The 12485-nt window shown below is 45.1% G+C and overlaps 1 protein-coding gene across 2 annotated transcripts in view; it reads right to left on the minus strand.

Moving 5' to 3' along the window:
* Positions 1-11420, minus strand: part of LIPT2 (lipoyl(octanoyl) transferase 2) — a 31603-nt gene extending 20183 nt beyond the window's left edge. The window contains exons 1-3 of one of the 2 annotated variants that reach the window (XM_085862152.1): positions 11017-11346; positions 6123-6402; positions 2787-5928 (exon numbers count right to left, since the gene is read on the minus strand). In XM_085862152.1, coding sequence (XP_085718278.1) covers positions 5678-5928; positions 6123-6402; positions 11017-11223 — 738 coding nt within the window. In that variant the 5' untranslated portion in view covers positions 11224-11346 and the 3' untranslated portion in view covers positions 2787-5677. Of the gene's footprint in view, positions 1-2786; positions 5929-6122; positions 6403-11016 lie in introns of those variants that run through there. The other variant, XM_085862153.1, reaches the window with a different exon arrangement.
* Positions 11421-12485: the final 1065 nt, after the last annotated feature.

Below are 12485 nucleotides of genomic sequence, written 5' to 3' on the forward strand. Positions count from 1 at the left end.
GTGAAGATCTGGATTCGATGCGTAGCTTGGCACGAGAGTGTGAAACAAAATGGCGCCCATGTGTCACGTGACCATCAAATTCTGGTCCCCCTATGTCGCTACTCTCTATATATAGGTACTCTAAATAGAACCCCCCCCCCCTTTTTGAGTATACTGGTACTCAGCTTGGCACAGAGCTGGTCCTTGTTGAACTCGGAATGGGGAGCGCTTCCACCAGCACGTGTACACGCGCGCAAAATGGCGCCGTCGCCTCTCTCGTGGCAGGGCAGACGTACGCCAGGCAATCCGCAAGCAGCTTTCCACACGAAGGCTCAAAATGTGCCAGCCATCCTCTTTCCAAAGGTGCCACCTGCCTCATGCATTCCTCACACCGACCTTGTGTGTGTGCTCTGCCGATCTCCCGTTCTTTCCAGCGGAAGCATTCCACAATCCACACGTGCGCAAGCCTGCCTGCCCTCTACCTCACAGATTTCTCTCTTCAGATCCACCACCTCCCTTGTGTGCTCCTTCTTGTTCCCGCTCTATATCCTCTGCCTCCGGGGCGTGGCTTGCTCGCACCAAATCCGGGAAGGCGGGGCTGGCTGACCGTTTGTTGTGGTTTTAGGAACATGTTTTACACCTTTATTGCCTGGCTTGAACTATAAAAACATAGGGGAAAAAAAATCAGAGGGCAATCACATACTGAGGAACTTATTCTTACTCCCTCGGCTAATTAACACCACACCACCCCTCGTGTGGTGACACGTAACACTTAAGCTCACAGATTCCCTAACTTTGTTACATCGAGATGCTTTCTACTCATCCACGGACCAAGCAACTCTACATAATGCGAAATTCCCAATGAAATCCTTCCATCTACCCCCACAACCAGAACTAATATATATATATATATATATATATATATATATATATATATATATATATATATATATATATATATATATATATATATATATATATATATATATATATATATATATTTAATCTGCAAGTCTGTTTATTTGTTCTACATGTTCCGATGGTGAACTTAACTGAAATTTGCTGCACCGCATTATTTTCAAACACAGGTCAACATCACATTAAAAAAAACCTTCCTTTCTTAATAAAATTGGTGCATGCCACTTTGGGTGTTCAAGCATCATGTTGGGTGCACCCCTCAGTGGAGAGGTGGGGGAAGAGCTTGGACTGCACCTGGCATTGGAAGGTCTATGCTCTGTTGGAAATCAAACACACTCCGTTTGAATATTAATTTTCTGCACGCAAAATGAAAAGTAATATCCACATTTTCCTCACTCTTCGGACTACAGCGAGTGTAACAAGTGGTCGTACAATCCTGTACGACCTAACACAAAGAAGTAAGGAGGGCATTTGGCCTATCATCCGGGAATGGACTTCCGGTTCCGGTTTTGAGCGGCAAGAGGTCTCCTTCGGGGCTCCCTGCTGACGTTCTCAAAGTTAAGTTCCGGTTGTTATTTGTCCCGTTTTAACTGTTTAATTTTCTCACCTACATGTTAATGTGTGTTCCTAGTTCGGTTTTGTTTCAAAAATCGTGCTATTTTGTGAGTATTTATGTCGACGTTCTTACCTGGTGTTTGAGGCCTAGTCCTAGGCTTGAGGCCTACCGGTTCCACTCGGTGTTCGATCGTTTTTTTTGTTTGTTTGTTTGTTTTTTCTCCCCATTACCTTCAATTTCTATCCTCCCCATTACCTTCAATTTTCATCCTCCCCATTTTCCAAACATCCCCCATTCTCCCAACTAATCTCTTTATCTCAAAAAAAAATAAAAAAATAAAAAAATAAAAAAAAAACAACAACAACAACAACACGCTCACCTTCTCCCGATTCTGCTACTTCTTCTTCCTCTTAACTTCCTCCTCGTCTTCCTCGATTTCTTTTTTTTTTTTACACTTGCATGACCTAATCTGTTGAACTCTCTCATACATTAATATTAACAACAAAAACGATCTTATAATGCTTCATCTTCCTCTCTCACACATGTGGTACTCTTTTCTGTTTCACAATGCACTATTCTGCTATTTCAACAGACTGCTCTCATTTCGACCTCTCCTTCATTCCTTGCCAAAAAAATCCAACTATTACAGCGCTTCTTCTCTCCATTCTCTGAATTCGCCTTCATTGCATCCATCAAGAATTGTGTTAAATCGCATCTCTGACCTAAAACTTTTAAAAACCACAGTTTGCCATGGATGCTCGCTTTCCATCAACCATTCTTTTTTTCCAACTTCAGTGCCAACTCACCCCCCTCACCCCTCACTCTCACTCTCAAAGCAACCATCCCACTCTTCTCCCTCCAAGCCTCCCTCCACATCCATCGCAGCCTGTTTGAGAACACCTCGAGTCAGTTACAGTTTGCTCGCCACGGTGACAACACTTCATTGCCATTTAATTTGTGCTCCAAAGTTCAAAATGTCGAACCCCAAGAAAATGAAACGAAGCTTTTCCCTTCAATTTAAATTGAACATTTCGAAAAGCTTTGGGAGTGGACAAGGCCACGCTTCATTTTCGTTTTACTCTCGAGACATTTATTAATCATTCCGACTATTTATTCATTAGGACTGACAGGATGGCCCAAAAGGTATGCACACTCACCTCTAAGCTGTCTATCTTAGGTTTGAATACCGACCCAGCTAAAAACTCTCATTGCGGTGTTTCACAGGCAGGGAGATTCATCAACGCAGAATTCATCAAGGCAGGGTGTGTGCGTCCCTCTGGTGGATGTTAAATGGGTGTCCCATCTGCCACCATTAGTTGATGGACGTTGAAGATTCCATGGTGTCATCCTTAAAGAGTATAGGCAAGCTGTTGCCCGCACCATGGCCAAATTACAAATTGCCCCCCCCCCCGAATCAGCAGAGAGGAATTGATTGCATCAGTGTCACAGCTCTGCCCTCAGCCAATGATGCTGGTCCGCAGCCTTGTGCTGCATACGAAATAAGAAGATTTATTCATTAATAAGCACAAATTTATGCTTTGGAACCATTATTTTGGGAACATTCCTGGTTTTTGGTATCTTCCAGGAACGTATCTCCGATTTATAAACATCACTTGGCAGAGTACCCGTCCCCATTGACATGAAAAGCAAGCAAAAGTGCCCATCCCAGTGATGGGAAAAGTTTAAGTTAATCCATCAATTTAAATTATTTAATGGACTTTAAAAAGGTTAATTGTGTTGCACTCTTGGTTTCACTAAGAGCCGAAGCTCTGAACTACTTATACCGCCCATCATACAATGGTGGTGCAACACTGGGCAGCGGAGGTTCAATTTGTCTAAAAAGGAGGCAAAACTCTGCATGTTGAAATAAAATCTGGCATCAATATTATTCATGCCTGTTCTCTCATTTTGAATGCAGCTCGGGAAGAGGGCAGCCGCAAACAGGAGACAGACAGACACCATGGTTCGCAATATATCAGAGAGTGCGCTCGTACTCTCGATGTAGGGAAGCATGTGGGGGGGGGGGGAGTCGACCCCACCCCAACATACAAAACGAAAGTTGGAGTATCTTTTATTAAAAAAAAAAGTCGCTGAGGCTACACGAGTGCTTACTTGGTCTGTTCAGCTGATTGTTTAAGCAGGGATCACTTTTCAGTACTCCAGACCATGACAAAAGCAAAAAAATAAATAAATAAATAAAGAGGCAAAAAAGACAGAGCCCTTTGCTGTCATAATTTTAATAGCTTGAAAGGATTCCACGGAAAGTACGCAAAACTGAATTCCTTTGTGAAGGAATATGAAGGGATCAGAGGGCGATCACGGGACTATGACTGTCAATCAGCCTGATGGGGGCGGGGCCGCTGGACACATTTGCCCGAGGGCCAATCACACCGATTATGGGTGTGGTTAACGGTGGAATATTATCACGAAGTTGGTGACAACAACCACCCACACATATTTCTACAAAGTACATACTGTTTAGAACGTTAGATCGTCCATAAACTATGTACAGCACCATTACAACGTGAGCACATTGATAAGGTTTGTACTACAACGTTTGTAAATCAGTGGGAGAACATTATATATACATATACATACACACAGGTAAAAAACCTCACAAGTTGTGCATTCGTGTGTCCCCGTAGTGCATGTCTCAACATACATATTGACCATTCGCGGTATAACGCTTCGCATGTCCACGGTTCTTTCCCGTCGTCCCTCACTCATTTGTTGTGAACCCGGCACACCGCATGCCGCCACGTCCTTTCACGGTGTATTAACAGCTGTGTGGCTTTGGAGGAATGCATTCCGAACATCGCAAGCACAAATCCTTTTTTACGTGCGTCCCCTGCCCCATCAACATATTGCAAAACCCGCATTTCTGCTACCGTTAATTATTTGTAATTTATTTACATTTCCCTGTAAGTTTTGCCCTTAATTATACCTCTTAAGTGTACAGTGACGGGTGATGTTGAATCTAGTGCAAAGAGACGGAAGAAAGTGATTGGATCCGTTGGCTGGAGGTGAAAGTGCAACTTCAGTTACAAGGTATTGTGGCACTAATGAGTCATCCTAGCACTCCATTAAGAAAACTGAGGCTAATATCCAGGCAACTATTTCAGCAACTACGTATACATTAAGCCAGTTATGATCCACACGTGGGGGGAAACCCATGGAGAAAGCGCTAAGTGTGTGGGTGGAGGATCCGATCCAGAAAAAAGTGTCTGAGTGGACCTGTGACACGTGCAAAGGCTATGCGTATTTACGAGAGCGTGGTCGAAACCTTTGGTGGCAAAGTCACCGGCTCAACTACCACCAGCTTCCAAGTCAGCAGGGGTTGGTTTAACAAATTTTAAAAAGCACCACAGCCTCCACGTCGTTAAATTTGTGGGTGAATCTGCATCTGTGGACCATGCAGCCGCCAAAGGTCACCTGGAAGAATTAAAGACGACAATCGAGGAGAGAGGGTGTAGGCCCGAGCATGTCTTTGACATAGACGAGATGTGGATTTTCTGGAAGAAACCACCCCAACCGCTCCTCCAACCAGCATCGCCAGTTCTCTGACCTCTGCCTCTACGGAGTTTCCGCTCTCCCAGAATTATCCGCAAGACTCCACATCTTTTTAACCCCCATCATGGTAAGTGCAGGTATAAAATAAATAAAAACTACAATTTTTATCTTCATTTAATTTTCAAATCCAATACTTTGTCAGCCAATAACCTTCGCTGAAGTTACAACACATTTCTCAGGTTTTGTTTCATGTAGAGCAAGTTAGGGGGGGAGGTTAGCTATTCATCCATGAACCTAACCCCCTCCCCACCCCCCCCCCCCATTGACCCTTTGCTTCACCACCGATTCACAAATTGCTCGCATAAACGTTCCAACCATTCCAAACCAAGAGAACCCGACAATACTGTCACCGATACCATGCACAGAATGCAACGTGTGTCATTCGAATATTAGGACTCCAAACTCTTTCCAAGTTTAATAAAAACCGAACCTTTTTTTAAATGCATTATTGAGGCTACCTGATGGTTCAGGCGACCAGCAACGACAATAATCATAAAACAACATAATTTACAAACTGCTTGAGGTACCAGAGAAGCCAAAAGCAAATTAACCGAAGGTCTGTTTGCCCAAATGCAATCTGACAAGCAAGTGTATTCCAATAGTGTCCAGTCCTCAAGCTCGCTTTCCAGCTCGTCTTCCACACAACATTCGTAATCAAACGTCAGGGCCAAGCCAGAGCGATGGCTGGCCAGCCTGCAAGAGTCTACAGCCATAGGCCTCAGAGATTGCAGGAAGCAGGGCAGTCACAGCTTCACAAATACTCACGCGGTGCCCGAGTTCTCGTGTTAATGAAGTGACTCCACGGCCCTCGAGTCCGCACGGCACAATGTGCCGGAACCAAGACAGATCGGGGTCACAGGAGAGCGCCAAGCCATGTGTCGTGATGTGACGTGCACAGTGAACACCTTGTGATGGAAATTATTTGGAGGGTGGGAGGGTGGGAGGGGGGGGTGTGGGTGGTGATAGGTTAAATGCACATTGTGTTTTTGAATGTGGTTGAATGCAAAATGTCATGAACATCAAGAAAGACCAATAGTTTTGTGAAAACGTTTCACCCTCTCCAAACCATGACGGGAAAAGGTACCAATACAAGGCCCACCAATAGCACAGAGCTTGTTGTTCCCCATCCAGACGCCGGTTTCAGGTGGGCCACGGGGTTCTGCCTTCTCCACGCCGAGTGCACGGCATGCTGTTGTTGCTGCAGCTCTCAGCTGGTCCACATGCAATCGGAGGCTGCATCTCCGCCTCGCCAAATTAATCACCGGATAGGCCATGAGCAGACCCGGTCCGAAGAATGTTATCAGGCCGCCACGGTCTGTTCGTTGAAAATCCGCTCCAAACTTGCGCAGCCGAGCTTCTTCATCTGATGGGTAAAGGGCCTGAGTAGAAACATTATGAGATTTTCGGTCATTAAATCAAGACTTCCTGGTGACTGGGTTTACATGGTTTTGCTGCACAACTCGCGGAGTTGGTTCGTGCATTAGTTTGTTGGCGTTCCCATCCGAACTCCTGGCCCATGATGCAGGGAACCCAGGTTGAAATCCCACGTACCGCATGCGTTCGTCATTTGTTTGCTCGTGTCCTGCAATCTCAGAACATCGTCGTCCTGCACATGCTTTACGTACAAGCCTCACAAGCCCGAGATCAATGTAAAATAAAATGAACGAATAAATCAATAAACAAAGCTAATTCGATACTTTGCACGACGCGGCTCGAAGCCTGCGAAAGGTGTAATGCAAAAAACGTTGCACTTCGTTCCATGGAATCTTTGCACACGTCTTTTCAAAACGCATTTCACTCCCGACCCAAGTCGTGAAAACAATCGAGCCGATCGACCTGCCACCAGTTGGAGAGTGACGATCCTTGGCAATCAGCCATGATGCTCGTGGTGCCGAACAACTTGTGCACAGATCGACGACATTAGTTGACACCAGTGTACCTTTTTGCACCAATTAGTTGAAAGACGTTCGCGGACAATACGTGACTTTCAAAACATTCGGAGGAATGCTAAATGAGGCCTTTTTCCACGTGCGCTGTGTTTGTGTGCGTTTAATGTCTCTCTGTTCTGCTCAGCGGGTACTTTTAACCTACCATTCATTGCAAGCGTGAAAATGTAATTCAAATCGTCTTTTAAACACAACTTTCAGCATTTAGACAAAAGAGTGGCAATTTCAGAATTGTTTTACCCCGTGTTCCCTGCCCCCATCCCTCTCTCTTCCACAGATCTCCAAATGTCTCTGTTCCCCACTGTTTTGTCCTTCCCTCTCCCACCCCTCTTATCTCCTGCTCCCCTTGTTGCACGTTCTATGTTCGCTCTCGTACGAGCCTTGACATTGCAAACCACAAAAAAAAAGAAAAGGGTTAACCATAATTCTTCTGTTCCTGAATACAAATCGGACTCATGGAAATATAGGAATACGAGAAATATCCATGGATGAGAGGTGTCAGGTTCGTACCACTTCCTGTTCGTACAAGCTAGGCATTTGCTGTGGATACAACACATGCACACAAACCCAATTTTTAGCAATAGATGCAACAATCTAGTATAAATTATATTGTAGCCCCAGAACCAAACAAAAAAACATCCTGGTAATGATCAGTTTAAGTTCAGGTTACATTCTTGGGAAAACACGACCTAAACTGATGAGCTATTTCCCATAAGGATGAACTAAAATACAGGAGATACGTTCCAGCACTCCATTTCTCCACATCTAAAATCTGAATAAATCACAAGTTATCTATCTATAATTCCAGCAATCTGTGTGTGTGTCTGTGACCGCTGTTTCTCGACAACCGCTGGTCCGATCTAATTGAAACTTGCCAGATATATTGCTGGGGACCTGAGGATGTGCCTTTTCAAGGTTTGATATTAATCGGACAAGTGGTTCCGAAAGTTATGGCCATTTATTTACCAGCCAATGACAGGAACCGTTGCTGCAGCCATTTTATATCAACCAATGACAGGAAGCGTTGCTGCGTAGCCATGGTCGATGGTGAAGAGAAACTCAGCCGCGTTCGCCATTACGGGTTTTTTCTCTCCTCTCCTCTCCTCTCCTCTCCTCTCCTCTCCTCTCCTCTCCTCTCCTCTCCTCTCCTCTCGAAAAGGCAAAATATGTTGGCGCTAATTGAATAATTGGCCATTAAAACTAAATTGCGAATAATCATAACTGCGATATGCGAACTTCCGGATAGTGACGAGTACTGTATTCTTTCTCGATTTCTGTACTTTCTCGATTTTCTTAAACACAATGCCAAATCCAGTCAGTGACGATTACTGTATTCATTCTCGATTTATCGACTGACTGTATTCTTTCTTTCTCGATTTTCTTACACACAATGCCCCAATCCAGTCGTCGTTTACGACAGCGAAGGAACGGCCTGTGTGGTTGTTGTTTCTGGCATGCGGTTTGAAAGTTTTTTTTCTTTGTTTTGTTTGCACGTACGGCCACGCATGTACGGGCACGCACCTATGGGCATGCACTAGTCTAACTATAATTCCAGCAATCTGTGTGTGTGTGTGTGTGTGTGTCTGTGACCGCTGTTTCTCGACAACCACTGGTCCGATCTAATTGAAACTTGCAAGGTATATTGCTGGGGCCCTGAGGATGTGCCTTTTCAAGGTTTGATATTAATCGGACAAGTGGTTCCCAAGTTATGGCCATTTGTTTTCCAAACCAATGACAAGACACGTTGTTGCGTGGGCGTGGCCGATGGGGAAGGGAAGCTCAGCCGCGTTCCCCATTACGGGTTACAACGTACGGGCTTCCGGAGAGTGATGACTTTGTGTATTCCAATAATTTCTCGATTTCTTATGCGCATTTTCGATAAACACAATGCCGCAAGTTATGATCGTTTTCATATTAGACGATGCATAAATTTCGGTAACATCAGAGTGAGCTGGTGTGCTCCGAACCAGGAAGTAATTTTTTTTCTCCTTCTTCTCTTCTCTTTTTTTTTTTCCCTTGCGGTGACATTGCGAAAAGGCAAAATACGTTGGTGCTAATTGTATATTTGGGCATTAAAACTAAATTGCGAATAATCGTAACTGCGAATAATATGCGAACTTCCGGGCCACGCACGTACGGGCACGCGAGAGCGAAAAAACGGCCTGTGTGGTTGTTGTTTGTTGCTTGCGGGTTGAATATTTATTTATTTATTTATTTATTTATTTTTATACGGGCACGTACTAGTTCACTTTAATGAGGAAGAATAACACTGAATAATAAAGGAAAGTAAGTACAAGATATATTTAAACAAATACAATTTACTCCTCCTCTGGCCCTAAATGTGTGGATCTCAAACATCCGAGGCCTCCGCTCCAAGCTGACAGGTCTCTCGATCCAGGCCGCTGCCGATAAACTGGACGTCATCTGTTTAACAGAATCCTATCCGGGTTCCTCCTGATGGCTCCATCTTTGTTCTTTACTTCTTCGGGTTCATTCTTGGTCTTCCGTTTGATTATCCTTGGTGAGCCCAACTTTGCCTCGCAGTGGTCTTAGCCACCATTTTGATTCGGCCTATTCAAAAATTCCTTACCTTGGAAACACTATCTACTCTCCGGACTAATTAAAGTATAAAATCAAAGTCTATCGTATCTCATGGACTAAATAAAAGTGTTGAAATCTGGAGTGAAATCCAAAATTTTAAAGAAATTACCGATTTCACCAAGCATAGGGTTGTTCGCCCACCAACAGGGAACGTGAGTTAGCTTTGGAACATTTGCCTGCGTCATTTGATGAGATGCGTGTTTCCTGAGAAGATTGATATGTGTTGTTTGTATCATCTATGGGTTTAAGTAATCGCGTGGCTGAAACGGCACTTAAGATATGTCTGGCCAGAATAACACTGCACGGAGAGGGTGGAGGGGGTAGGGTTTGGGAGTAGTTAAGCTGTTAGGGGACGGAGGACAAGCGAAGGCAGCGCCATGGAATTTGGCTTCATTTTATTTACACCCAAAATGTGCCTTTATTTAATAATAACTTCATTTCATAAAGAGCCTTCATTACCGCCTCGGAGAGTTCCAATTCCACGATAGTGGGTGTACACAGGGTGACAGTCGCAGTTCGAGTCTCATCTCGCAAGGGAAGCCCGTATTATAATCTCGTTAAAAATGGTCCGTGCTGTTTGAATGTACCCCATTTCGTTCAATCCTGTACCAAGGCCGATATGGCCTTCTCATTGGTGTTCAGAAGCACCGAATCAAGATTCGCAGTCCATTCACCGGTAGCGATCAATCAGGAGTTCGTGCAGCACACTCAGGCCTGGTCGTGAGTTTGCCCTACGAGCAGCTGCCCGTTCGGCGAGCCGAGAAAGTTCTCAAATCATTTTCTTGCGGAGAGGCATATATATCTATATAGGCATATATCTCCATCTCCATGTCTATCTCTCTCATGTACTTTTCCAAGTATTTTCAGCTTCTTTCAGAAGTTTTGAATCATTTCAGGTTACAATCCTTATCCTGGACACACAATGGATTTCAATTCGCCCCGAACACGGCAGTGTATTAGGGTTGCTGCGCGCGCACACCAAGCATTCCGGGGCGGATTACGTACAACAGCTGCTGGGGCACAGCAGCACCACTGATGCAGTGCCTCCCTGTAGGTTATGGCAGGAATTTAGAATTTGTTCAGGGTGCCGGCGATATCGTGACGTCCTGCAGATATAGTTATCCGTTCGTATGCAGCACAAGGGTGTGGGGTAATGTGATTGGCACAGCCACGCCCTCAGCCAATGACGCAATGCCCTCTGTTGGTCATGGCAGGAATTTGGCCAGGGTGCCGGCGATAGCTCGCAGACTCTTCACAAAGGACACCGCGGCACCTTTAACATCCACCAACCAATGCTAATCGATGGGACAACCATTTTAACATCCGTCCGAGGGACGGCACACACATCCATGGATCACCCTGCCTGTGAAACACCAAGACGACAGTTTACAGCAGGGTCGGGATTCGAACCCAGGGACTACTCGCTCGAGCGCGACAAAGCGATACCTGTTGGAGACCCACGGTGTACACGGGGTCGTGCTCGCAAAGGACCAGCACGTCCGGAGCCTGGGACCCTTCCTTCCAGGGCGGGTCCATTCGGTCTTTGTGATGTCGGTGCGCTCGGACAAGCTGGTTCTGCACGGCCATAGCTTGGGCATAGGGTACACGGCCCAGTCGTAACACGTAAAGAGGAGGAACAACACCGCGCGGCATCCCAACTGGGGACGGTGACGCGAACGGCCCGATTCAAACTTCCATCGATTTGGTGTTTTCGATCCAAAATAAAACGGCAATGTCAAAGTGGAGCATCAAACCGTTGTGGAAATGTACCGTGTAAAATCCCTCTGAAGGAGCGTAGAAGGACAAAAAAATGTCTAAGGTTAATCGCTCGACAAAATAGTGTGTTGTACTGAACACTCCCGCAAACTATACCGCCATGGCTAACAAGCAGAGCGCAAAGCGTGAGCCGCGACGTGACGTAAAAACATGGCTCGTGCAGCCTCTCGAGACGTTTCCTTGTTCTCAAAATTTCTAAAAGGGGAAAAAAAAGAAATGAAAAAATGAAATTTAATGGTCTTGATTCGTGATGACGCAATGACAGGACTATAATCCCAACCGTGAGAAAAGAAGAGAGATGGGACGCGGTGCAAGTCAAATGACGCCATTAATTTGCACAGACACACAAACACACACATATATAAACACACCCACAAACATATATAAACACACACACACATACATATATACACACATATATAAACACACCCACAAACATATATAAACACACACACACACATACATATATACACACATATATAAACACACCCACAAACATATATAAACACACACACACACATACATATATACACACATATATAAACACACACACACACACACACATACATATATATATAGTGTTGTGGTTACCAGATTCGCAAACCACCATTCAGGTCCCTTAGGTGAGATATCTCGGTAAGTACATGTGTAGTTAGGCCCAAACCCGTTGTCTAGTGGGAATACATGTCATTTATACGTGCTGCGACTCTTCAGGATAGCCGTTTTTCTTTTACTATCTTTATTTTGGACCAACCGCCATGATCACAACCACAACAACAACCACCAACCACAACGCCGCTTCACCACAACCGCCACGACCTTCACGCACACCTCACAACCGTAGCATCGCCACCGTTCTTGCCCCGCTGTGGGTACCGGTGTTGGACTCATGCAGAACGCGCGTCGAACAGCGTGTACAAAACCACGGATTTTCTGCTTCAAAAACGGATCGAAAACGACACACGCCCACTTTTTGCCGTCCAATCGGTGAGCGAGGGGCGAATTGGCCCCGCCCCCAGGGCGATCGATATATGCAAATTTGTGGATCAAAAAGCCTTCACGCCCACTTTTTCTCGGGCCAATGGGGAGCGAGGTGAAAGGTCAAAGGGAGGGGGTCAAAGGCGAAGTTACGGGGGGAT

Source organism: Eptatretus burgeri, chromosome 17, assembly GCF_056783735.1.
Source record: "Eptatretus burgeri isolate ZD-2024b chromosome 17, Ebu_testis_v1, whole genome shotgun sequence".
NCBI classification, from domain to species: Eukaryota; Metazoa; Chordata; class Myxini; order Myxiniformes; family Myxinidae; genus Eptatretus; species Eptatretus burgeri.